The sequence below is a fragment of the Eleginops maclovinus genome, chromosome 21 (genome assembly GCF_036324505.1).
Source record: "Eleginops maclovinus isolate JMC-PN-2008 ecotype Puerto Natales chromosome 21, JC_Emac_rtc_rv5, whole genome shotgun sequence".
NCBI classification, from domain to species: domain Eukaryota; kingdom Metazoa; phylum Chordata; class Actinopteri; order Perciformes; family Eleginopidae; genus Eleginops; species Eleginops maclovinus.
Window position 1 is genome coordinate 9,739,410 of NC_086369.1, and position 27,514 is coordinate 9,766,923.

Genomic DNA, 27,514 nt, shown 5'->3' on the forward strand with positions numbered 1-27,514 from the left:
GGCCTACTTACTTGTCAGGGGATTGGCTGTAAATGACAGACAGGATGCTTTGTTTTGTCAGTACGGCAGTTTTTGAATGCATTAAACCTTCCTGGTCCTAAATACATCCCATTAGGGCCGTTGTTGTCCTCTGTATGGGGCTGCTTTACACGCAGCATGGAAATGTTGCTATAAATATGATATCCCAGTCTCCTTACCTTTGAAAAATGGTTTATCTTATTTACAATAAAGCTGATTAACTCTCCCACTCTTCTTCTAGCTGACTCTACCAAGCCCAAGACTACCAGCACCACCCGCAGCACTACTTCCACCCTCGCTGCGCCTCGCACCCGACCCACAGCAGCCAAACCGGCCACACTCTCCTCCCCCAGTGGCACAGCACCAGAGAAGAAGCCCTTGGTGCCCCGCACCTCCCGGCCCACTTCTTCATCTACCACCACTACCACCGCCACCTCTAGGACCGCAGCCCGCCCTGGAACCACACCGGCCCCCGACATTCGTAACGTCCGCTCTAAGATCGGCTCCACTGACAACATGAAGCACCAGCCTGGAGGAGGGAAGGTAGGTCCTCCAACTGCAGCTTCCATAATGTGTGTTCAGCTTCTGATCACGTGTTTTCTGACACATCCCACCCTTTGACTAACGTGTTGGGGGGTCTGAAGCTCTTTTAAACCTACACCAGTGGCTTCTTGTGATCCCTTACTTACTCAAACTTCTTTCTGTAGCTCTTCTCTTGAAATACTCACCAGAATAAACATACCACTATCCATAGTGCAACCAGTTAGCAACAGATAGATAGAATCGGAGCATGAAACCCTCTTTATTAGTCACATACATGCACACAGCAGAGCACACACAGTGAAATTAGTCCTCTGCATTTAACCCATCCTAGTACTAGGAGCAGTGGGCAGCTATCGTGCAGCGACCGGGGAGCAATGGGTAGGGGGGATTGGAGGTGTCCGGTGCCTTGCTCAAGGACACCACAGCAGGGCCTAGGAGGTGAACTGGGACCTCTCCAAGTAGCAGTCCACCTTCCATATTTTGAAGTCTGTTCGGGGACTTGAACCGGCGACCCTACGATTCCCAGTCCTTTTTTCTCTTTTTTATTGGCTGTGTTTTTCATCTATAAGTCAATATTATTTAGTCCCATTCCACCCATTTTTAAGCTTTGATTTTGGCTTTTTATCCAATGTCCACATACATTAATTCCTTGCACCACGCCTTCCTCCTCCTCCTCCTCCTCCTCCTCCTCCTCCTCCTCCTCTCCTCTCCTCCTCCTGCGTGTTGTTATGATTTGTTTTTGTCGTTGACCCCGGGTTGGCTTGTCTCCCCCAGGTGCCATCTGCCTCTCAGAGCAGAGGCCTCATCCCCAAAGATACAAGCCAAGGCAAAGTGAGTCCCCTCCTCATCCTCCCCGACCTCACCACAACATCCAACTCCCACCTCTTTTGTTCTGTTCTGTTCTACATATTTTTGCTAATTTTCTTTTCAACACCTCTTGTTTTTTGGTTGGTTTAAAGTGAATAGCTCTACTGGGGGCTTTTCACAGACTTGATGCATATTGTGCTGTTACATTTGAAAACCATTTAGGATCAAATTGGATTAATGTATCTTGCAAAATAGCTCATTCAAGGCAAACTAGGGCTTTTCTACTCTAGTTCCAGGGTACCACTCAGTTAAGCAAACTCCAAAAATGTCTAAAAATTCCAAGTTTTGTTACCTGAAGGTGTCCAGTGATGTTTAGGTGTTGAAGAGAGGAAAATCACTGGAAAAACTTGTATATATAGTCCCTAAACTAAACCAACACATCCACTGTTGTTCATCGCTAACACCAAATACCAGCAAGTGATTCTTTCCGCAGGTTTGCAAGTTTGTCCCTTTCATGAAAATAAGTCAATATATAGAACATTATTCTGATGTTGTTACACTCCATATCTACATTTTTGAAGTTGGCAGATGCACTGGTGACCCCTGCTGGTAGGTCCCATGGGATCAGGGCCATTAGTTTTGGTCCACAGATGAGAACTCAGTGACTTTGTGGATAGAGTGTGTGTTTGTGTGTCTGTCTTATTGAAAACAAAAAACAAGCACTGAGGTGTACTATAATTACTCCTAAATTGGATCCATACATACAATTTTCTGCCTCGGGTTTGTTTCGTAACTTCTAACCTGTCATTGGACTAAAGTATTAATGTTGCTTTTACTCACTGTGTGTCGACCTGTGGATGTTCTTATGTGGTGGCATGTTTTGCTCTATGAAAGAGTTGTGATGTTTATTATTTACCAGAACTGGTTTTAACCGGATTTGATTACCTTCCTGTTCCTTTGGATTTCTGTCACTGTTCATATGGCAACACAAGGCTGCTTACATTCCCAGCAGTTCATATCAAGCGCACCTAAGATAGTTCACATGTCTTAGGCGTGTTTAATTTTTCCCAGGTGAACCTTGCTTTATCCTTCTGTCTTTCTAACCCTGCCCGTTATGGTGATCTAATCTCCCTTCCTTTAATCTTTTTCTATTTCTTTAATCTTTCTTTCACTTCCTCTGGTGTCACCCCCTCCCCCCACTCCCTGGCTTTCCTCTATTTTCCTCTTGCTGCTATGCTGTGTCCATATAGGTTCAGATTGTATCCAAAAAGCTGGACTTTAGCCACGTCTCCTCACGGTTGGGCTCCAAGGACAATATGAAGCATGTTCCTGGTGGAGGGAATGTAAGTACAGCCTGGCCTACCAGCAGAGCTCGTAAGCATCGGCCAATCAGTCAAAAAAAATGTGGCTTTAGGGAACAGAGCAGAGAATAAATATTGTACATGCTCTTAAAAATAATCAAATTGAAGAGCGCTCAAATCACGTCCAGCCTGAGTGAGTCTGTAAAATGTGTCCGCCTTTAAGGTAGCTCCTCAAGTCAAGCTACAGCACTTCTGGACACCCACACTTGGCCGGAGTCTTGTCTATGGAATTTCTGGACAGCATGCTAGCAAGCCTGATGTAACAGCCCTTCCCCAGAACCTGCTACGCACTCTCTTGCTCCTACACCCCTTTGTGTTGTCCTGCCTTCTCACTAACTTACTAAACGATCAATAAACAATCAACACTGGCCTCTGATTGGCTTTTGGTAGAGATTTTCTGTTTCTGGGGAGAGAACCACCGCAAACACGTACATCTGGGAACTCTGCTTGCTTGATATTAAGCTTTCTCTTTTATTTTCTGGCATTTGTTTCACCTTCTGCACCGTGGTGCTCCTGCAGTCTGTACAGCACACGTCTAAGAAATGTGTACTATTCAAGATATTAAAATAGATTTCTGGTCAATAACCCAGGTATATAATGCATTATGAATATACGTATATGCTTATGTGTATACAAACTGCTTTTAGCCCTATATAATTAAAATATTAAAAAGCCGCAGTCTGTGTTCCACCACTTGTTGCATGGTGAAGGTGGGGATTCGTGTGCTTTTGTTGCAGCTGAGGAAGAAACAGCCCTTCAGAATGAAACCATCGAGGGTTCTGTGTATAACGTGTTAACGCTTGAGGCTTGTGTGACATTTGGCAGGTGCAGATCCTCAACAAGAAGGTGGATCTGAGTAAGGTGACCTCAAAGTGCGGCTCCAAGGACAACATCAAGCACAAGCCTGGTGAGCTGGGAAATGTAGTTTTTAGCCTGTTGCATTTAATCCATCATTTCATAAAATACTTAATTAAAAAATGATATCAGTCGTTCATAAAGGACAGAATGTTTGGGTTTGATCCCCGTCTCTATTCCTAAAGTCCCCCAAAATAAAATGGGTGAGGCCACTTTTATACACTACGCTCCAAAACTGTGGAACACCCTCCCAGGAAATATCAGAGAGACAAACTCAGTGGACATTTTTAAACGGACAGCTAAAGACATTTGTTTTTATATTAGCCTTTTATTAGCGATGCACTCCTTTTAAATGGTCTTCTGGTCTTTATTATTTACCTGCTTTTATATTGTTTTATTGGTTTAATTTGTATTATTTATGTAACAGCTTTAATAGCAACATTCCTTTTAAGTTGGTCTTTTAAAATGGTATTGTTTATTATTATATTACTATACCTTTGCTAGAATGAATCTCTTAATCTGTTCAAATGTAATACTTTGTTGTTATGCTGCATGCATCGGAATTTAAACTTGTGATGTATGCGTTTCTGTAAAGCACTTTGAGCTGCGTGTCATGTATGTATTTATTATTATGAAGTGTATACATCTTGAAATCACTATAACAGGTGCCAAACATGTATGGCAATATACAGTAATAGAAAAACAAGATTAGTGACTCGACATAAAGAAGCCTGTGTAGGAGCTGGATCTGTTTGGTCATAAAACTGAACACTGGTGTGCATGTGTATGATTATTTAGCTTTCATTATCATCTGTCATGATAGTAATGTTTCTGTGTGCTGCAGGCGGTGGCGTCGTAAAGATCGAGTCCCAGAAAGTGAGCTTCAGGGAAAAAGCACAGGCCAAAGTGGGCTCCATGGACAACCTGAGCCATTCCCCTGCTGGAGGAGACATGAAGGTGAGACCACTACGGGGTGCTGGGGACATCTTTCCGGGTGAACACGGTTTCGCACACGCAACCGTGTTCAATGAAATACTGTTTATTGTTAGTGAAGATGATTTTGATAAATAAATTGTAAGATAAATACAAGTCGGGTTTCACAGTGCATTAGCAAGTTCAAATTCAGATACATTCACTGCTTTTAATAATAGTCATTACACATTACACATGACGTATGATTGCAACCGACTTGTGAATTATTTTTGAGTTGATGTGTTCATCTGTAAGCACTCCATTAGGGCATTATTTACTCCCTCCTATAAACCTAGGTTTCTCATTGAAGTGACCCACTGCCAAGAATGTGACAAATCTCACTCTTCAAGGTGTACCTGAAAAAAAGATTCCCGTATCTTTAATAGCCCTGCTGTTAAAAAAGCAGCTGTTTTTTTGTAACATTAGAGATCCATGAATAAATATCTAACAACTAGTTTAAAAGGAAACGTTCACCTTTATCTAAAAGAGTTCCGCCCTCTCTTAACCAGTGAGAAGACCCCAGAAAAAATACAAATGTGAAAAATATTTAAGCCTTTTTCAACTGGCAAAAAGTGTGTCCATCTCAGCACTATTACTTCAGGTGTTTTAAGCTTTTTGTGCACTTTCCACGGCTGTGTTCATAAACTAAAAGATGATGGGTGGCTCCAAGCTGCAATAACTGATGACAGCCTGTCAGAAACTATCTTTTCCAAACCCTCTGAACCTGCAAACCTTTTCTCCTGATCTCTGTCCTTCTGTTTAAGAAATGCCTGAATACCTCCCTGCAGGGCACAGCTCCGCTCTGTCACAAACATTCAGAGGGAACGAGAGGAGACAGGCATACAGAGACGGTTGACATGACGGTCAGGGATTTCTAAAATATGAAACATTTCAAAAAGGATTTGAATCACCTAGAAAGTTATAGAGAGACAATACATGGTGGAGTGACCTGTTCCCTCGTCCTCTGGCAGCTTGCATTTGTTTCATGATCCCAACCTTAACTCACATTCTCATCTTCACACAGTCACCCGTCATGTGCACCCTCCAACCAGAGTCAGCTAAAAAAAAAGCATCCCATATTAACCTGTCTAAGCAAGCTGTTGTCTTTTTGATCGCTCGCTGATAACTGAAGTCTATTTTTAAATCTACTTTATAGCTTTGAAAATTGCTTTTACATGGATGGGCTTTTTTTATCATACGTTTTGCATATTTTATGAGAATTGAGACTCTTGTGTTCACTTCACATGTTCTTTCTCTAAAGTTAGAATCATAGAATTAAAGTATTTTTACAGATATAAATGATTATCAATCATTTATATCACTTTATCATGCAGAGGGGTTGTGGTCCATGAGAAATGTGTATTTGTTTTACATGTTGATGTTGAATTTACTATTCGCTTTCTATCATTGCATTCATTTTAACATTTTAACTCATATTTTTTTGTAATCAGATCTCCCTTCAACTTAGTCTAGCGCTCAATATCGTAATACTTAAAGGTGTCCTATCATGCTACATTTGAACAATATATTGTAGGGCAATATCTATACAAAACTTTTCTGTGAAGTGTTTTCCTCAAAATAGCAAACCGATCCCCGTTGTAGCATGCCTCATCCCCCTCTATTTCAGCCCTGCTCCTGAAGTGCTGATTCTGTGACTGTCGCTTTAAATTTGAGCTGAGCTGAAGCTGGCCACGCCCCTTTGGAGCCTCTCTCCTCTGAAAGTTTTCTACCGGAGAAGATACTCAGCTAAACACTGCCGTGATTAAATGCCATATTATGTTCCAAACCACATCAAGCATTATTTCTGAAACACTTCTCAGTGTTTAACACTAGAGCAGTGACATGATATGTATTATATATACAACAACTCTAAGTCCCTCCTGCAGACATCCTGCTGTACACACAGACACACTGAGGTGCTGCGGAAGGGGATTCAGCTTGCGACTGTATATGGGGGTCGATAGGTTGGGACGTGTCACGTGGGCGGGACTGGCCAGGAGTTCAATGTAAAGCCAGCCCACATTTCTGTTATGACGTCATAACGGAAGCAAATCTGGATCGGCTCATTTGTACCCCCGTTTTTAGAGATTTGGGTAAGGAGGAAAAGAGAGAGGGTTGTATTTTCTGACACTTTGTGAGTCTCCTTACATACCGGGGACACATAGTTATGTATCGAAGACATCAAAAAATGCATTTTGCATAATAGGGGACCTTTAATGCCAGACATAGGTCTCACTAATCGGTTATGGAATCAGTGTGTTACATCGCTCTCGCAATTGTTTTACGTAAGAAAATGGCTTCTCATCGTATACTTCTGTTTATGGACTGTTGTTTACCACATAAATCAGATCTTGCTGAACTTAGGACATCCTATAATCGACTATGCAGATCAGTAAACATCACTGCACAATGTAAAACACACTTAAATGGCCTTCATTAAATGTAAGGAGACACAATCATTGGCTTCAACTTAGATTCAAATTCATTTACTTTAATTATCCCTCTTATTTAAAGCAGTATTTTGTACCTTACTGATCAAATGCTCAGGTTAGACACTCCAGATTTATTTCTCTGTCCTCAAAGCCCCAACAAATTGGAATAATTTACCTGCTATGATTACCTTTGGGTAAGCATTTCATCTCCCTTTTAGCTGCTCTGCTGTTATTACGGATCTATACACACTGCTGTCCATCAAATTGTAATAACGGTTTGTATTACTTCATGAATTTAATCTAGCAGACTTAACATGGTTTGTCTTTGTGCTTGGCTTTCTGTTATTTTGTTTTAGTTTATTTTCAGTTCTTTTTTTTTAACCTCTGTATGACATTGCTTTTGTAAGGACCCCCTTGAAAAACAAGATGGTGCATCAAGGAGTTTATCCTAATAAATTAATTCTAAAAGATCAGTTAAGTCAAGCTAACACATGTAGTAACATGAGAGCCAGGTTGTTCAATCCCCATCCACACAAACTGACCCGCCCTGCTATGTGTTTCTAGGCTCAGGGTGCCCAGGACACAGCAGAGGGGAACGGAACCCCACTGAGTGGCACCACAGCCCCAGGTCCGGAGCCGGGGCTGGAAGGGAGCCCTGCCTCCCAGGAGAATGGTCTGAAGGAGGGGCCTCCCTGTGATAACGAGGGCCTCCAGGCTCTGGACGCACGCATCCCAGAGACAAGTAAGTGTCACCCATGTCTGCTGGCGGAAGGAGGAGAAGCCCAGTCGTAAACATCTGAAACATTGAATGCTGTATAGAAAAAGCACTAAGAGGGAGATTACAGGTTCCCTGACTGAGAACGTGTGTGTGTGTGTGTGTGTGTGTGTGTGTGTGTGTGTGTGTGTGTGTGTGTGTGTGTGTGTGTGTGTGTGTGTGTGTGTGTGTGTGTGTGTGTGTGTGTGTGTGTGTGTGTGTGTGTGTGTGTGTGTGTGTGTGTGTGTGTGTGTGTGTGTGTGTGTGCGCGTGTTCATGTTCAACATGCTGTCTGCAGTCCACAGACCTCTGATCACACCACCGTCTTTCGACTTCTTATCTTGCAGGCATCTAATTCTACAATCCCTCTGCCCCCTTCATCTCAACCCCCCCCAACAATATCACCTCCTCCCCTTCCTCCTATCTCTATTTTTTTCTTACTCCCTCCCTCACCTCCTCCCCCTCTCCTCTGCCACTTTTCTTTCTAACCTTTCTGCTGCAGATTGAGTGTTTCAAGCTCAACTTCCGCGAGAATGCTCGCTCTCGCACGGACCACGCTGCCGACATCATCACCTGGGCGCCCCCCCCCCCCAAGGACGACAACAGACCCCACCCGCATGGTACCTCCCATTCTCCACACCACCATCAGCTCCCCCTCTGCCCCCTCCATGATGCAGGGGGAGGTCCAGTTGGACAGCAGCATCACCTAAATGGATCTTTTCCTTTCACCGTTCAAAAATCGAACCGGATCAATGCTTTCCACTCAGATTCTCTCCCCCCCCCCACCCCCCCACAGCGTGGGCGTGTACTCTTCATCCTCTCAAACACCAAATAAGTAGCGATTACTTCCAGCAGCATGGAAACCCTCTCGGACTCACCTTTTGGTTTCTGTCAAACACTTCTCCTTACGCTCTGCTTTAATCACATCATAGTAATTCATCTCATCTGCTTCCTCTCTTCTCATTACAATAAACAAGCTGACAAACAAAAAACCTAGACAACAAGTAGGCTGAATCATTTTAGGCTGTAGCTAACTTTTTCTCTGTGTTTGTGATGATGTGTTTGAGTGACAAAATTGTGTAAAAATGAGCTTTGGTGTACTGTTCGGATCTTATTTTTGTTCCACGGTTTCTTTACTCCTAGTTTCTTGATTATTAACAAGTTTATATTTATTTATTGTACGTCTCTTCCTGCGTGAGCAATACAGTGGCCGTTTTTTTTTTTCTTTCAATAGCACTCAGAAACACGCACAGGTTTTTGTAAACAAAGACACACAGTAAAGATAGGGAGATAGAAAGTAGGAAAGAGGTGTTGCTAGGAGGTTGAAAAGACGCATTTGAGGTGTGCTTTGCATTCATGGAAAAACATGTGGAAACCTGAACGTTTTTGAATTGCAATTGAGAAAGTAGAGCTTTAAATAAGCACGCAGTCCAGAGGGACATAATGTCTCTGAGGTTATAGGAGCGTGTCTTGTATGTGCCTCCTGTCCTTCTTACCTGAAAATAAATGAGGATGATGCAGGCTCATGTCTAACACTGTTTAGACAAAGAAATTATGGTTCACAAAACAGACATCTGGTTAACCTGGTTGTGAGGACGTTCTGTAAATCAAGCTGTCCTGGTAGTATCAATGGTTGTGGTTATGGTAGCATGTTTGACTCTAGCTGAATATAAACATCTTGAATATCTGTTCAGCACTATCCTTCTTTGAGTATTGGCAGTGGAACATGACGTGGCTTTATACTCTTCTCTTGTAGCAATGTATTCAACGGATTGCCTTTCTAATGCATGGTCAGATTAAACCGGAGCTGGAAGTCTTTGTGCATTAAGACTCAAAGTGTTGTGGTTTGGTACCATATGTATAACTCGGGGGCAAACTTAGATAGTTGATGTCAAATTTGTAACGGCGATGGAGAGGAGGAGCTAGTTTCTGATGGTTGTTGTTTCATCAGTAATTCTACCACAGATTTACAGTGAATGCATGGCTCCAACATACTAAGATACAGGACAAAAGTTTCCATTCTATTAGAAGTATTGTAGTTCAGCGATATATCACGTACAAAAATAATGATAAAATGATCCACAGACATAACTGCATCACTACTATGCTCAGTTTTAAGTTTAGAGTATGGCTGGGTATCATCAGTCATTTGCTGCTGCAAACAAAATGTAATCTCTTGAACCTTGCATCATTTTTAGGGGGCAACTTCAGGGTAGCGCAAATAAGCTGTTAACACAAAATAAACATGTTATGATATAATTAGGTTTGTTTCCACATCCAATAGACACAGAGCAAAATTAGCATTTATTTGGAGTCGTGTTTCTGTCAACTTTGTGAATGTAAGTCCAATATTCCCTGTCTTCTGGTCTCCACTAACCCCCTAGTGAAGAATGGCGTTATATAAAGTTACATTATGTTCACAAGCCAGCAAATTCATCCAATAATAAGTCAAGATTTTGAGTCAGACCAAATGTATGAAGCACACTTTATTGACTGTAGTATGGACGCATTGATTGTGTGTTCATTCAAATTCTTCTGAAAAGCGTGATACATTTTTAAATTTTCAATTCAAGACCAGAACTCGTTTTAGAATCAGGAGTCCTTTAAGGACAATGTCGTTCTACAAAAACACAGTTTTCCCGTTCAAATTGTCCCTTAAGCAATGATTCATACAGAATCTTTTGACGAAACTAAATTGCACCTTAATGCTTTAATATATCAAAGAGGGCTCACTGTGATGGAAGGCTGGTATTTGATTAAGAGTTAAAATACCCCCATGAACCAGCGAACCTAAATGGCCTAACTATGAATGCGATCGTGCGTGATGACATGAATAAAGCAATAAACTTAGTTTTATTTACTACTTTTCAATCGTGAAAAACAGTTGAATTCACATCGGGGGGGGGGGGGCTTAATGAAGGAACGTGATGTTTATTACACGCAATGATGATGTGAAGTCCTTCTGGAATAACATCTTGATGATCTTTGACTGTGAGTTTGGAATAAATAAAGTGTTGCTTTATGGATTGAGTGTTATTCAAATAGATAAATCGCTTTGCTTGTGCCACGGCTGTTGCATAATCACAATTTCCCTTGTGCCTGTCCAAAAAACATGTTTTAGCTTTGCTCTAACCCCAGAGTTTGAACTTACCATTACTTATGAGATTGCACACGGATGTATATAGATATTGCTAAATACTTATTATGTCCCAAAAAAGAAACATAACACAGAACTGCAACAGCATCCGGGAGTTTGGTGGGTTAGGGATTTTTAAGGTATGACGAGTACAGATTTTATGTCCACGTACCTGTACTGGTTATAAGGGGAGGAAGCGTTTTATCGTGACTTTAATTACTATTATTCTGATTATTAGTATGTTGAATTGAAAAGGTCTGCCTTTTTCATTAGAAAGGGGCCACTGAAGTGAAAGAATGTCTTTTGAGATATATTGTACTGAAGACACAACACTTTTGTATATGTATTTATCGTTGTGTTCCTGTAGCCTTGTGGTGGTTGTGCTCTCATTGGTTGAAGGGATTATAATTAAGATGTGTGACAGCCATTTTCACAAACTTTGTTCTTGAGTTCCCCTCAAGGATTTGCACCACAAGATTTGAACCCCAATACAACACTTACAACGTCTTTAAAAAAACGTGTTAAATCTGATATGAATTATAGCGCTGTACTGGCAACTTCATTTGGAAACATAGTTCTTGCGACCATTATTACAAGGTTTTTCTTTTTTTACGTGCATATGCAGTGGGCAATTATGCCAACACACTATTAAATCTTACAACAAAGCGCAAGCCCTGTCTTAAGATATAAGAATAATGTCGGGTTAACGTCTCTTTCAGGACACAGTGACCTATGCAGGTTCATATGTTAACAGAACCTAGCGGAATTTAGCTCATGCACCTGAAGCACATGACACTGTATGTGACAGTGGGCAAAGGGAATTTGTTGTTGAAGCAGGCACTAAGTGTAGCGGTAGTTGTGTAGGCCTGTAATTCAGTAGTACTTCATATCAAACATATTGGCTGCTACATATAGCACTCAAAAAGCAGCAACCCGCCGGGGAGAGACACACCAAGACCCTAGCACATCTAAGGTTAACTGCCTGTAGTGTCCAGGTTTTGCTTGTTTAATAAATGCTCCTCAGTATTCTATCCAAGGTTTTTAGATCTTCATGTACCGTCACTGCACTCATGCAAGAGTAACACTAGCTAATAAACACGTGCTGTACCTGCAGAGCATGCTGAAAAACAACAATGGGATGTGTTAGGTAGACTTTCTATGTCATTTGCAGAACCTCCTCATTGTTTTTTCGTGTTTTTTTGTTTTGTTCTCTTCATTAATTTGAATTTCATTTTTTGGTTTGGAAAACAGTGTTTTTTGTGATTACTTGTTGATTAGTGATGTGATTATTGAACATGAAATAAAAATAAACTAAAACTATCAGTGTTGTGTGTTGCCTTTCTTTTAGAAGCGATAACCACAGGTTAAAAGAACTGTATGTTGCTGCATATTAACTTGGCAAACCTAGCATTATCAAGTGGGATAATAAACATTTCCAAAATGAAAGTGGTACAAAATAAAGAGAACAAGGTTTGTTATGTTGTGTCGTTTTTTGGGGATATTTTCAACAAACTAAACAAACTGCTTTTTTTTTTGCATAATTTGGAAACGTACAATGTTGTTTTCTTTGAGAGTTTCAACATGTTTTTTCCATATCTTCAACAACTAACATAATTAATTGTAAATTAGACAAATGTATGTCATGTTGCTAATGTTTACATACTATACTATGTTGTTCTTCATATTTTCGAGATATACTATGTTGTTTTTTGTAAGTTTGGACAAACTATACGATGTGGTTTTTGTCCATAAAAATGACATGTTTTTTGAGCATTTACCTTTAAAGCCTTCCAAGTAGGGTTTTTCCCCTTGCTAGTCATTTCAAAATCAAATGTTAAGGCCCTTTGTCCTCAAAATGTACTGCTGGTTTACGTTGGGTACAGCAACACATCCTGGAAATAAAGTCTGTCTCCGTCTATCCCGCTGTTGGTCAATGGGGGCGGCAGCGCACTGTTCTGCTAGGCTCCTGCTACATTCAGGAGAAGAAGACAGTTACCAGGGTAACGTCGACATCATCTGCTCTTGTTTGCGCTAGCATTGGCTAGCTTGTGTTTTAACGTTTACATTTAACGTTAGTAAACTGTTTCCTCTTAAGTAAACCAGCTTGCTAAATAGCCGCCTCGCTTGGAAAATACAGACATTACCTATCTACGAAAACGACCATAAGGGGCAAGGTTTAAGGTACGAAAGACTTGTAAACTGTAATGCTTTTCTATTGCAGTGAGCTAACGCTAAAGTATTTAATGTTTGGCCTGAAACAAAATGGCTAGCGTGCATTATATTCAAAACGACCGAAGTTAGTTGAACTATAGGTTACGTTATTGCAGATAACGTAAATCTACATAGGTAATGCTGAGGTGTTGATGGGTCAAACAACGGGGTGAAGCTTAATCACGTACTGCTCGCGTCAAGCTAACACGTTAATAAAGCACGAGGTATAGCAGCAGAACTAGGCTCAATACGAAACAATATCAGACGTTGTACTTGTTTGTTACTGTCTAATGCTAACAAGCTCCAGGAATAATGGCGAGTCAGCGACCTCCCTCTGGCATTGGCAGGCCTTTGAGCCGCAGTGGGACTGCAGTCCCTGGGGCTGGAAGACCCCCGACAGCCGTCCGACCTCCTCCTACAGCGATCCGTGTCACAACCGGGGTAAGTGATGCAGCTCGAATTGATGTTAGCTTTGAGATACAAGTGCCCTTCCTGATAGCATACTGGGTGATTTACCTTGCCAGTCCAGTTGAGTTTCATTCTTTCATTTTCAACCTAGATGGTTCCAGGTACAAGTGGTCATCCTGGCATGAGGGGCGGGATCCCCATCGGCACCCCTGGAGTCCTGTCAGCGCAGATCAAAGTGGCTGACAGGCCGGTGACCCAGCAGGGTCTCAGTGGTATGAAGACCGGCATGAAAGGTCAGTCTCACGTTGCAACAGCTTACACTTTAAAATGAAGATTTGTTTTTTTAATTGTTCTAGGTTTGGGAACTTACCATGTTGAAACAGACATTTAAAGTCTCACTTCTCTTTCTCTCAGGACCTCAGAGACAGATTCTCGATAAGTCCTACTACTTGGGCCTTCTTAGGTAACAAATCCAACTAAAAGTCCTACAATCAGCAACTGGATGTATTAAAACAAGTGAAGATCTTGTTGTTATTACTTTAGTCTGTACAGCTAAAGTTATTTCTGGATAATAAAGTGAATGTTTTTGTTGTGCTGTTAGGAGTAAGATCAACGAGTTGACCACAGAGACTAGCAAACTGCACAAAGAGATCGACAACTACAACCAGGAGAATTCAGTTTATCTGTCCTACGAAAAGAAGTGAGTGGTGATTTTACTAGTGATGATGGACAGCTTGTTCTTTTTTGATGTTTTTTTTGGACTGCTGTGGCTGTGAGGGACTGTAGTCGTCTTTTAACCAGAAGGTCATGGGCTCGATCCACAGATGTCCCAGCCCGTGCAGTTAACAAGTCGATGTCTCCTTGGGCAAGATACTTAACCCTGAGTTGCTCCCGGTGGCATGGCCGACGGTGTCTGAAGGTGTATAAATGTTAGTTTCCCTAGAGCAAGTGGTACTGCTCTGTATGAATTAAGTGTGAATGGGTAGCAAGGCGCTTTGAGGGTTCAGAAAGACCTGATAAAGCGCTTTATAAGTACAGTCCGTTTATCATTTAACAAAGTCTTACGGCATTTCACTGCTTCCAATATTCAGACATGCTTAAGCTTAACTTTTATTATCAAAAAGAAAAATCAACTAGAATAGCATCCATGCAATTACACAGAAAAAAACCATAACATTTCTTGAGTTAGGAAAATTATTTTACAAAGGAATTTGAAACGCAGTTTGGTTGCATTGTTTATTTCCAATACACATACAAATGTGTCTCCTCTAACAGAATAAACGATGAACAGTTTGAATATTTGAATGAACAATCGTATGATGGATTTACAATAAGAACCCTTTGTTGTTTTTCTTTCCCCTTCAGAGCTGAAGGCCTGGCTGGGGAGATTAAGGATCTACAGGGCCAGCTTGCTGACTACAACATGGTAAATAGCTGTAGTACAAGCCATTTTCTATCATTATTGTCAATAAGTAACTAGACAAGACAAGAAACCAAATTTAGACTTTCACTTTACACTGGAAGTTGTAAGTAATTGCCATAGGAGTGTAAAAATAGAGAGGGAGAGAGTGGAAACTCCAAAAGAGCATCCCTAAAAACATTACAGGCAAGAGAGAAACCCCCCCAGCTCAGCAGATAAATGATTAAAACAATGTTTGGTCAAACTGATGTCGGCAAGGTAGTATTAAGATCCAACGCATAACATTTGAATATTGCCAGGGACCGTTAAAAGTGTAAACGTCTGGTATAATAGTATGTATATGAATAGTATATGAATGCTTTATAATGGACTCTGCTGGATTTATTTAACTCTTGAGGAGTCATACTCATACTGTATGAAGCTTAATTGTTTGTATTTTTGTATTTCAGCTGGTGGACAAGCTCAACACAAACACAGAGATGGAGGAAATGATCAACGACTACAACATTGTAAGTACACCATGTCAGATAAAATGAATGTAAAATCAAAATCAAATCAAAGGTGTGTCATGGAGGCTGATTTGGGTAGAAAAAAAGTGGACAAATATTTAGTAAATATGCTTCCTTCTTCCCTCCTCTCTACCCTCCCAGTTGAAAGCGCACAATGACAGCGAGGCTGAAGGCATCGACAGCATCTTCACTGAGAGGAGGGAGTAAGTACACGGTGGACTGCTCATGATTTCCTATAGATCACTAGGTTGTTGGGAAAGCTTGTTGTTAAGCTTTTTATTGAGCTTAAATGTTATAATAAAAATAATAATAGAACAAAATGTGAAAAAACTATTTTTGTATTATAAAATAGTTTTTGATAATTACTGAATTGTTCACATCCATAATCAACTTTGTTCAAATGATTGATTTATACTTTCAATGTCAGGAAAGTTGGCAGCTGAATAACGATTTCACCTATAGTATGGTGCATAATTCAAAACATATGAAGTATATATTCATCTAATAAAGTACAGCTTTAAAGATGTGTATCTTCAGAAAGCCTGTAAATGTTGGATTGCAGAAACCAAAACGCATTCTTCAATAGTGTGGTGGCTCACGTTAGACCCAGAAACCAAAATGGAGGTCAATCTTGACCGTAATCAACAGATTTCTAAAGGAATTAATAAAAACTATATATATTGAAAAAATCTCCTACATCTTGAGATATGTATATATACAGTGGGGAGAACAAGTATTTGATACACTGCCGATTTTGCAGATTTTCCCACTTACAAAGCATGTAGAGGTCTGTAATTTTTATCATAGGTTCAACTGTGAGAGACGGAATCTAAAACAAAAATCCAGAAAATCACATTGTATGATTTTTAAATAATTCATTTGCATTTTATTGCATGACATAAGTATTTGATCACCTACCAACCAGTAAGAATTCAGGCTCTCACAGACCTGTTAGTTTTTCTTTAAGAAGCCCTCTGTTCTCCACTCATTACCTGTATTAACTGCACCTGTTTGAAGTTGTTACCTGTATAAAAGACACCTGTCCACACACTCAATCAAACAGACTCCAACCTCTCCACAATGGCCAAGACCAGAGAGCTGTGTAAGGACATCAGGGATAAAATTGTAGACCTGCACAAGGCTGGGATGGGCTACAGGACAATAGTCAAGCAGCTTGGTGAGAAGGCAACAACTGTTGGCGCAATTATTAGAAAATGGAAGAAGTTCAAGATGACGGTCAATCTTCCTCAGTCTGGGGCTCCATGCAAGATCTCACCTTGTGGGGCATCAATGATCATGAGGAAGGTGAGGGATCAGCCCAGAACTACACGGCAGGACCTGGTCAATGACCTGAAGAGAGCTGGGACCACAGTCTCAAAGAAAACCATTAGTAACACACTACGCCGTCATGGATTACAATCCTGCAGCGCACGCAAGGTCCCCCTGCTCAAGCCAGCGCATGTCCTGGCCCGTCTGAAGTTTGCCAATGGCCATCTGGATGATCCAGAGAGGAATGAGAGAAGGTCATGTGGTCTGATGAGACAAAAATAGAGCTTTTTGGTCTAAACTCCACTCGCCGTGTTTGGAGGAAGAAGGAGGATGAGTACAACCCCAAGAACACCATCCCATCCGTGAAGCATGGAGGTAGAAACGTCACTCTTTGGGGATGCTTCTCTGCAAAGGGGACAATACGACTGCACCGTATTGAGGGGAGGATGGATGGGGCCATGTATCGCGAGATCGTGGCCAACAACCTCCTTCCCTCAGTAAGAGCATTGAAGATGGGTCGTGGCTGGGTCTTCCAGCATGACAACTCCCAAAACACACAGCCAGGGCAACTAAGGAGTGGCTCCGTAAAAAGCATCTCAAGGTCCTGGAGTGGCCTAGCCAGTCTCCAGACCTGAACCCAATAGAAAATCTTTGGAGGGAGCTGAAAGTCCGTATTGCCCAGTGACAGCCCCAAAACCTGATGGACCTGGAGAAGATCTGTATGGAGGAGTGGGCCAAAATCCCTGCTGCAGTGTGTGCAAACCTGGTCAAGAACTACAGGAAATGTCTGATCTCTGTAATTGCAAACAAAGGTTTCTGTACCAAATATGAAGTTCTGTTTTTTTGTGTATCAAATACTTGTGTCATGCAGTAAAATGCTAATGAATTATTTAAAAATCATACAATGTGATTTTCTGGATTTTTGATTTAGATTCCTTCTCTCACAGTTGAAGAGTACCTATGATAAAAATGACAGACCTCTACATGCTTTGTAAGTGGGAAAACCTGCAAAATCGGCAGTGTATCAAATACTTGTTCTCCCCACTGTATATATATATTTTTTAAAGGATCCCACATCTTTTATGATGCAGTGCTGTAGATGAAACTACCCAAAAGTATATAAGTGGTTAGGAAGTACAATATATAAATTAGCACAACCTTTAACAACTACTACAATCAAACATAACAGTACAATACTGACAGCAGTTGTATTACTGCACAGTCAATACTTTTACTTACATGCTTTTGAATATCTCTTGCACCACTGCTGCTATACAAACATGCCGCTATAGGTGTGGTGAATAAAGTAAATACATCTGTGCTCTCTTTATGGCAAAGTATGGGTTGGCCCTTCACATTTTACATCTGTCTGTCATCCAGGAACTGAGGCCTCTTAGTTGGGAAAGAGTTATATCAGAAACAGTACAACAATCGAACAGCTGGAGCCACAGAGCCAGAGTGACTCCTAGAATAGAAAATACTAACAGCGTGCTCTTCATGGTTCTGTCAGTCTTCTCTCTTGATGTATGGATCCTCAAAATACTCATCCTCCTCCTCCTCCTCCTCCTCCTCCAGCTGCCCATTTTCTTGCGTGAAGTTGAACGTCTGATGGTTCATGTACCTCCCTTTCTCTGAGAAGACTGTTGACACGCCCTGCTCATCCTCCTCTTGGTGCAGTCTCCGGTGACGGTAGTTGTAGAAGAGCTTGTACCAGGAAGGGCCCTTAACGCCGCACACAATGATCATGGAGGTGCACAGAGCCAAGGCTGCCACACACGCTGTGAATTTCCATGTGTGGCCGAGCACAGGCTTCCCGTCTGGTTGGGAATAGAAAAGAGAGACCAATTAAAAAAGTTGGAAGTAAGAAAACAGGGTTAAAAAACAACTTCACCGTTGTCCTACCTTTGTTGCTCTGCTTTGCTGTTGGTGTGCTTGACAAGCCCCCTGGCTGTTGAGAGTTGAGTGGTTTCGTTAGGGTTGTAGTGAAGATGGGGGGTGCTGATGGTAAACACATGTTGGCAGCCTCCCAGAGGTCTCTTCCAGCCTGCTTTTCTGGGGAAGCACAGGCGACATGTTGTCCTCCTGTAGAACAAACGACATCAAGGTCATTTCATTGTTGATGATTCAAAAATCATCTTTGAACATGTTCTTCTTTCCATTGATCAGCATCCTGATCACTTTTACCTAAAAGTCCCAACCAGTGTTATTAGGTTCAAGATTCCAGGGTTTTTATATCATATCCACAGTAGCTACAGTGTAGTTATGGCAATGCAAATCTTAGGTCTCGAGCTCCTCCAACAATGCAACATATTATATAAAGGACATGAGAAAAATATCATAAAATAGTGCAAAATGAAATGGATACATTTGAATAAAATAGTGCAGGTTATGTTACAAGACCAGTCTATACGTAGTGCTGATCAAGTTAACTACAAACATGTCAGAAAAATAAATAAATACAATCATTTTGCAGAGAATGTTGAAGTAAATACAGGATTATATGTACATGTAAATACATTTTTAAAAAGAACATAATGAAATGTTGAATATTGTACGGTGAAATCCAAATAAATACTGTTTGATCTGCTAATAACTATTAAGATAATGAATATATATATTTAAGGGCAATATTCAGGCATTAAGGAAATCAGTGTTCTTAGATGAGATCAGACTGTAAATAGAAATATTCTGAGCCAGTCTGATGAGTGTCACCTGCTATTTGAATCAAACTTTAAAATTAAAATGACAGAAATAAAATATTACCAGTTTTACCTCCAGCTGCTTTGAACTTTCCAAAGCTGCTCAGCAGGGGACAGGAACAATTCCAGGGGTTATCCTGGAGGCTCAGCACCTAATGAAACCAGACTGGGTTTGGTTATCAGATTAATAATAACCTAAAATAAAAAAACAAGATTTATTTTGTTTTGTGTAAAAACTATTTTGCTCCACGATAAGGCCATATTTCCTCACATAAGGAATATATTTTCGAAAAAGGTTGTATATAAAATATTGATGAATTACATCGGAACTTTAAATAAATACAATATGCCTGAAATTGATAACACACCATTTACTTTTAACGCTGTCCTTATAAAGACTAGAAGCCTTTCACATTTTGTGGAATCCTGTGGATTTTGGAGGTGTGTTTACCTCTATATTTTTCTGCTGGAGCTGCCGTGTAGGAAGACTTGTCAGCAGGTTGTGGGACAGGTCCAACTCTGTCAGAACATCGAGGTTGGATAAAGCGTCTGGATCCATGCTGGAGGAAGACCCGGGTAGTGAGATCATTTGTGAATGCAGTAATTATATCACAGTAGCAATGGTACCAGTACAGATTCTGTATCAGCCTTTTACCTGCTGATATTGTTCCTGGACAGAGACAGCACTCTGAGGAGTGGTGTTACAGAGAAGTACTGGGCTGGGATACTGCTCACCAGGTTAGCATCCAGGCGGAGTTCTTCCAGTGCGGTATAACTAGCCAGGGCTCGTCTGTCTGCCTCATTCAGAGTGATCAGATTCCCTTCCAACAGCAGTGTAGTAACAGAGGAACTGTTGTCACTACCAGGAATGGCTGTCAGGAGCTTGTTGGTCAAGTTCTTTACCTGCTGAACACATAAACGATCTGAGTAAACGCACACAGATGACTTCCAGGAGCTGCCAGGTTAATAAAAAAAGAATAGGAATAAAAGAAGATTATCTACCAGCGTGTTTTCTTCCACAACCTCAGCATTACTTCCCAGTATATTCATGGTTACCACCATCAACAGCAGGAGAACAGGTTTCGGACACCCCTCCATTATCCTAGCCGGAAAAAACAGAAAGGACTGTGGGTAATCAGGGGTTTTTTTAAACGTGGAAGCTGAGAATACCAGTTGGTCTTTCACCAATAGTTTTGTATACACTGTAAGGACTTGTGCTTGAAGCTCTGACCTACAGCTTGTAAGTCATTCATTCAAACTAGCTTTTATTTAATCGTTGAATTTGCTTATATAATCACAATGAGTTCAGGTTTATTGGTAAGACATAGCTTTGCTACCATGTTTTCTGGGCTTGTTCTGGGATTCAGACTTACTGGACGATGATCAGAGACAGCATGGAAGAAGTTTTGAAGGTTAAGTTGGATTCTTGTTTTAAAGATTTGTACCTGGGCATGTCTCCACCACAGCTTCATGAATTCTCCAAAGAGTAATAAAGTGATGTGTGTCAAGATCTGCTTTAAGGCTTAAGTCAGACGTTGGGAAGGATGGATCACGCCCGGATAGAGCAGATTTGATTTAAAGGAGGTTACATCGTGACCGTTCTCCGTTCCACACAGAGCTCCGCCCTTTTTTATTTTTATAGTGTTTTGTTTTTATGTATCAATTATTTCTTCTTTTTTTCTGCTGCTGTTCATTTACCTGCTTATAGCAAACGAAAAAGGATAGTGAAATGTCAAGTGTTTACTGTCTTGTATGTGGCAAGACAGCAACTGTTGGTTGCAGTTCAGTGCATCACAAATAATGTATTTGTTTGCCAATAATTATAATAGAAGCAGATTAAATACAAAGAATATTGAGGTATTCATAACTCGTATACAAATACCTTCATTTTATAAGCAAAAAACCATTAACATCATAGAATATTGGATATTTAGTCAGGTGAATTGGCAAACAATACACCATAATGATCTTAAAGCAGGATAGAGAAAGAAACAGCATGCATGGCTGCAAAGGGAAAATGAAATCGCTGTTAACACACGACCTTATGTCGAAGTGGTCTTTAAATACATCCATGTGAAAAAGACGTTTACATTTGAAAGTCCTTCAATTGTATTATTCTCTAAGCTTGTAGAAGATCCTTTCCTCTGGTCTCACCTGGGTGACTGAGAGGACGTCACACACCTGTTACCGGTGTCAGCTGAATAACCTTTGACCAGCATACAGTAAAACCTCGGCCAGAATCCATGCTGTTGTGTATTAAATGTAATTCATCTCAGGTTTTAATGTATTTACTTTGCTATTCTATAGTACTAACATAGTAAAAAACAACCAAGAGCACTTACCTGTACTTCTAGGGACTCTTCAATGAACTTAAACTCACCTGTCAGCGTGACAAATCCGGCACAGTGATCAACCTTTGGTCCTTGTTGTAAAACCTGGAGCTGCTGCTGCCAGCATTTATAAATGATCGTATCAGTTCACCTTCACTTGTCTCTTTCTCACTCAATCAAGTTTGTTTAAGCCTTTTTAAAGATACTGTATGTCCAATTTAAAATTGTATTCAGGAAAATATTAAGAAAGGTTTACTGGTATTTAAGATTTCAAATGATACAATATGGTTTTGGGGAAAGAGTTATTGAATGCTTAAAAAAACAAAGTGAAGAAAGTAAGAAGTATGTATGCTCAAACTCAATTTAGAACAATTATTTACAAAACATGTCCCTGTAAACACACCATACCCGAAAAGGAGCATTGTTTCTCTAAATAAAAGAAACAGAAATAGATGGTCTGTCCTTTATATTTTCTTATTCACAGCCAATCATTACAGTATCGTAGGAAAATAAGAGAAACACAAAAACGTTTAAAGGAAAGGAAACGGCACAAAGAGATGAAGTAGAAAAGGAGGAGCAGCTGATATATACTCTCTATATTTACCCAGTCCATCTGGCATCTCTCCATCCTTCCCCCTGTCCTTCATGTATCTATGGATATCTTATCTTATCTGAGTTTGAGGCACCGGGTCACTCTCATGTCTCCATCCACGTGATTTTGACTCATAAAGGCAAAGTAAACATTTGAAAATGAACAAACATAAAAACTCTTCTGCTGTTTGCTCTGCAGGAGAGAGGAGGCCATCAGGGCCATTGAAGAGGAGATCAGGAGGGAGAGGCGGGTGGCCGAGGAGGTCGTCCAGGCGATGCCAGCCAGCAAGCAAGAGCAATACTTCACCATGACAACAGCCAATGAGGAACTACTGCAGGTACTTAAGTAAATCTATCTTTCTATTGATACTCTACTGCTAATTTCTCCATTTTGATTTTAGCAGATTGTTTGCATGATACCACCGTAGGTATAATTGGAAGTGCAAGACAGAAGAAGAAGTGAAGTATGCTGATCATTAGTAGTGACATTGCTGTTAAGGAGTATAATGTTTCAATGGTAATTAAGTGATAATTGATGATCACTTGTACTGTGTAAATAAGTTCCTTTATGTCCTGCTTTCTTCTTCTTCTCCTTGTGTTTGGTCCTGTAGGAGCTCACTGTTCTCCAGGAGGAGCTGGACATTCTGATCACCAGGAAGGAGGACTACGATGCTGTGAGTTGGTTAACAAAGACTGAATGATGAGGGGAGGGATGGAGGGTTTCTGCAGGGTTCACCTACTTAACTTTAGACCTGTTTATTATAGCAGCGAATGTCACAGTCATAGCCAAGTATCCAATCCAATCCAACTTTATTTATAAAGCACTTTAAAACCTCCAGACCAAAGTGCTGTACAGAGAAATACCACATCACACAGCGCAGCTCACAAAACAGATAGAGATAAGAACACAATAATAAAACAACAGCCATATGGTGAAAACAAAATACACATTCAGCAGGCGATCAGCTGACCGGAGAAGGCGAGCGTAGGGGTGTAGCAACCCAGAGAGGTAGGGAAGTATGAAAGATATCAGTATAAAACATTGTTACATTTTAGTACTGGCAGGATATAACAATCGCTCCTCATGATATCACTGATTAATCCTACATTGAAAATTGGACCTTAGTGGACAGATTCACAATTATTTAAGAATAACAACATTTGACCTCTTCGGCCTTTATCCAAAATCAGTGTTTTAAGACTTTTCAAGACATGCAGATCCCCTGGGGAAGTGGAGAATAATGAATGGACAGATGTCAATGAAATGCATCACAGTGATCTCAGTAATAGCAGATGGAGTAGTACAAAAGGGTTTTATCTTGCTGTCTCCTGTGTGCAGGAGCTGGCCCACTCGCACACCAAGCAGGAAGTGGTTCGGCTCCATGAGACTCTGTTGGCGCTGGAGGCGAAGCGTGAGGCCATGGAGGCTGAGCACAAGAGCTCCCCGCAGGAGGAGAGAGAGAAACTGTTCAAACAGGTAAGCTCCACATCCACACAGAGACGAGTTGATATTTCTATACTACAGATGATATCCTGCATCATTGCTTTATAAGAAAAGCTCTTACCTTGCCCCGGTGTGGTCTTAAGATGCAGATCTCACTGAATTCCTAATATTTAGGAGTTGGGGAAGTAATAAAGTGATTTAAGTTATGTTTTATTTTCTAGGTGAAGGAGGACAACCAAGAAATCGCCAGCATGGAGAGACAGTATGTTGTCACAAACCAAACCCTGAGTCTGCGTTCATTTATAAATACTGTGATTGTTTGTGTTCATTTACATATCACAACAACAGCATACTTTGCCTGAAGTTCCCAAAACTATTTTAAGGGTCAAATTGTTTTATTATATTGAAGATTTGAAAGTTAATTTTCCCTTCAATAGGGTTTTATTTGTCCGATAGTTTACATCAACTTTGATATTTTCACTCTTTGAGTTCTGTTTGATCTTGTATTTTGAGCTGTTCACATTATAATTGTTTATGTTCTACTCTTTTTTTATTTCTTATTATGTGCAATACTTGATTTACATTCTGCTGCAACGAAAACATTTCCCAATCTGAGAAAGTCTATCTTATCTTATCTTCCTCAATAACTGGTGCTTTTATGTCTTCTCTAACTGCTCTGTGAACCCGGCCCTCACAAGTATTTGAATGTGAAAGCCATGTTGCCTCTGTGTTACGATGTGTGTGTTCAGGCTGACAGAGATCAGGGACAGGATGGAACAAATCACAGAGCAGATCCGACAGCTGGAGCAGGACTCGGAGGAAGCACAGGGTAACACTGCGTGGTAGCTTTCCACTTTTCATCACCATTTTGTATACTGCCTCAAAAGTTTCACATCTGGCCTGCTAATTATTTCCATTGGCAATTAATCTACTCTTTATTTTCAAAATGAAAATAATGAGTAGATAGGAATTTGAACTGTATCATGATGTAGGGAAAAGCCACAGACACGTCTGAAGTATTTATTGTCTGACAGGTTCCTAAACAAATATATTCAATTACCTTCAAAAAAGACAAACCAGCTGACATTTAAAGTTAAAACACTGATGCCATTTTTTATATTTTGACTTCAATTAAACTATTTAAAAACACATGTCCATTTAAAAAATATTGCTTGGTCTTACAATTGTAAAAAAAATGAATGATTTGAATGATTTTACTTGAACATATAAGCAGACACACACACACACACACACACACACACACACACACACACACACACACACACACACACACACACACACACACACACACACACACAGTATTTAACAGAACTAGATAAAGTTTGCATTGAATGATATAATTAATGTTATTGCCTGCTAAACTAATAGTTCCTTTCTTTTCATCTGTCCTTAAGGGGAGTGTCAGCAGAAATACAGGGAGCTGAAGAAGAGGGAGGAGGAAATTGACCGTGAGTTAAACAACTGAAAGTGCTGATACTTGAGTGGTGTTGATTATATAACAAATCACAACATTATTATGTGACCTGAAGGTGGATAACAGCCTTAACAGGGTTAAATATTTAGGATATATGGCAAAGCAAACAGTAAAAAGGTTATTATAAAGACAACATTTAGTAACTGTATATTGAATTCTTATTTAGTCTTTATGTTATAATATTGCCATCAATGTAACTCAAGGGTTTGGAATTGTTTTAAAACTGGTTTAACTTTGAGGTGACACACATTTTGAATGCCCTTCTGAACACCACCACCAGGGGTCGCCAAAGAAACACAGTTTTTTTAGTTTGAAGAGATATTGGTTTAAATATAATGGCATGAAGCTGACAGTCATACCTTCCTTCCTTTCTACCTTTGTGTCAGGATACCTGGAGTCATTTGAGGAGGTCAGGGCTCAGGAGCAGGACAAGATGTCACAGAGCCAAGAGAACATCGTCTCCATCCTGGAACACTGCAGCAGAGTGAGGAGCAAGGGAGGAGGGGGAGAGGGGAAGGGCGGGGGGTAGCAGTAAGAGGGAAGGGCTGTAAATAAAGTAAAGGGAAAGAAATTGAGTAAAAAGCTAGAAAATATTATTAGAAACAGATAAAATCCATATCAGGGTAAAAGCATATGTGGTAGAGAAAACTGTGTGTGTGTGTGTGTGTGTGTGTGTGTGTGTGTGTGTGTGTGTGTGTGTGTGTGTGTGTGTGTGTGTGTGTGTGTGTGTGTGTGTGTGTGTGTGTGTGTGTGTGTGTGTGTGTGTGTGTGTGTGTGTGTGTGTGTGTGTGTGTGTGTGTGTGTGTAGAACATGTTAAGACTACATCAGGTGGACACAGTGACAGCCAGTGAGCTGAGGAACATGCAGGAGGTGCTGGTCAGCAAGGAGACGGAGGTGGTCCAATCAGAGAGCACTGCCAGAGGACTGACAACGGGTCAGTAACACACACACACACACGCAGAAAATTATAAATTAATTGACAAACCTTAAAGTGAAGTGAATGCTAACTTGCTAACTCTCCCTCACCTCCACCCAAGAGTCCCAGCGGCTGCAGCAGGACCTGGAGAAGGTGCAGCAGCTGGAAGGGAAGATCACAGGGGAGCTCAGCTCTCTGAAGGAGCGCGTCAGCACCATGGAGACTGAGCTGGTCACCTACAGAGACCTGGACAACCTGAGGCACACAGGGGAGGAGAAAAAAAAGGTGAAATAGAATCATAAATGAGAAAGTTGGTAGCAGCCCCATCAGCGCACTGTGGAGGTTTACATCCTATTGATATATTAAACACAAAACTCTAAAATATCTGGGTTTTTTTATCGGAAAGAAGATTAAACTATGGGCTAACCTTTGTGTTATTCTGCTGCAGAGGCTACAAGAGGAGCGTGTGTCCCTCACTCAGCGTCGGGATTCATTCAAACAGCTGCTGGAGGAAATGAATCAGACATATGAAGCTCTGAAGACCAAACTGCAAGAGAACGAGACTCACGCTCAGGTTAGAAAACACATCACTATATCAGCATTTGGAATGATGTATTAATCACTACTTGTCTGTGTGTATGTGTGTGTGTTCATTATGATTTAGCTGGCTAACCTCGAGAGGAAATGGCAACACTTGGAGCAGAACAACTTTGTGATGAAAGAGTGTATCCTTCTGAAATGTGTCTGTATCTCCTTAGTGCTGAATGATTTGTCACACACTTTTAACCCTTCTGTGAAACATTTGATTTGATCCTGTAAGAGCCACTCATTGACCTTAACCGATGCATCAGTCATCGCCTCGAAATCTCAGGAGAGTGACTACGCCTCTGTCGCCAAGAATGTCTCCCAACAAGTGGCCGAGTACAACAAGAGTCTCATCGACTCTCTGCAGAACAACAGGAGTTAAACAGCAATATCAAAAGGCATTTCAGTTCAGGATAAAGTGATCAGCAGCACATAGAATCACTCAAAAGCGATGCAGTTTTCTTTTGAGAAAGTTAATACTTTACAATCTTTCAGCAGCACTTGAAAAAAATGACAGATATTTCAAATGTAGTTTTGCGTTTTGCCAGTTCAACATGTTCATTATGTCAAGTTTGTGTTATGTCAGTAAAACTGTAGCTGCTTTCTGTCCTCAAATACCTTAATATGTCAAAGTAGTGAAAGTTTGAAAGAATAGATGTAGTATTTTTCTATTTGAATGTAAAGGATGAGCATTCCATGTCAATATTGTGGGTTTCTGCCATTATATTTTCAAAGTTCTCTGAATATTTGAATAAAGA

The 27,514-nt window shown here is 40.6% G+C and overlaps 3 protein-coding genes across 15 annotated transcripts in view; 2 read left to right on the forward strand and 1 right to left on the reverse strand.

Annotated features, from left to right (window-relative positions):
• LOC134883835 (microtubule-associated protein 4) overlaps nt 1-8,449 on the forward strand; it is an 87,516-nt gene extending 79,067 nt beyond the window's left edge. For 4 of the 8 annotated variants that reach the window (XM_063912278.1, XM_063912283.1, XM_063912284.1 and 1 more), the window contains 7 exons: nt 260-561; nt 1,336-1,392; nt 2,619-2,711; nt 3,555-3,636; nt 4,429-4,541; nt 7,553-7,730; nt 8,090-8,236. In XM_063912278.1, coding sequence (XP_063768348.1) covers nt 260-561; nt 1,336-1,392; nt 2,619-2,711; nt 3,555-3,636; nt 4,429-4,541; nt 7,553-7,730; nt 8,090-8,097 — 833 coding nt within the window. In that variant the 3' untranslated portion in view covers nt 8,098-8,236. The other 4 variants (XM_063912279.1, XM_063912281.1, XM_063912280.1 and 1 more) reach the window with 4 other exon arrangements.
• A 4,412-nt stretch (nt 8,450-12,861) lies between these two features.
• On the forward strand, nt 12,862-27,514 carry ift74 (intraflagellar transport 74). Of its 2 annotated transcripts, none has more exons than XM_063912131.1 (20): nt 12,862-13,059; nt 13,397-13,530; nt 13,649-13,790; nt 13,912-13,960; nt 14,099-14,197; nt 14,863-14,923; nt 15,367-15,426; nt 15,568-15,629; nt 22,515-22,653; nt 22,927-22,989; nt 23,655-23,792; nt 23,981-24,021; nt 24,509-24,588; nt 25,175-25,228; nt 25,641-25,738; nt 26,063-26,189; nt 26,293-26,456; nt 26,620-26,745; nt 26,836-26,896; nt 27,023-27,514. In XM_063912131.1, the coding sequence occupies exons 2-20, from the start codon at nt 13,402-13,404 to the stop codon at nt 27,136-27,138; spliced, it is 1,809 nt and encodes a 602-aa protein (XP_063768201.1). In that variant the 5' UTR covers nt 12,862-13,059; nt 13,397-13,401; the 3' UTR covers nt 27,139-27,514. The 2 variants fall into 2 exon arrangements, with proteins under 2 accessions (XP_063768201.1, XP_063768200.1); XM_063912130.1 differs by having other exon boundaries at nt 12,871-13,059; nt 13,391-13,530; nt 27,023-27,513.
• On the reverse strand, nt 17,634-21,790 carry LOC134857979 (leucine-rich repeat-containing protein 19-like). Of its 5 annotated transcripts, none has more exons than XM_063873785.1 (7): nt 21,775-21,790; nt 20,397-20,496; nt 20,050-20,297; nt 19,846-19,954; nt 19,459-19,546; nt 18,598-18,777; nt 17,634-18,512 (listed from the first exon to the last, which is right to left on the reverse strand). In XM_063873785.1, exons 2-7 carry the CDS (start codon nt 20,490-20,492, stop codon nt 18,202-18,204), a joined length of 1,032 nt encoding a protein of 343 aa, XP_063729855.1. In that variant the 5' UTR covers nt 20,493-20,496; nt 21,775-21,790; the 3' UTR covers nt 17,634-18,201. The 5 variants fall into 5 exon arrangements, with proteins under 5 accessions (XP_063729855.1, XP_063729853.1, XP_063729854.1 ...); XM_063873783.1 differs by lacking the exon at nt 21,775-21,790 and adding an exon at nt 21,737-21,774 and having other exon boundaries at nt 20,050-20,300; XM_063873784.1 differs by lacking the exon at nt 21,775-21,790 and adding an exon at nt 21,737-21,743.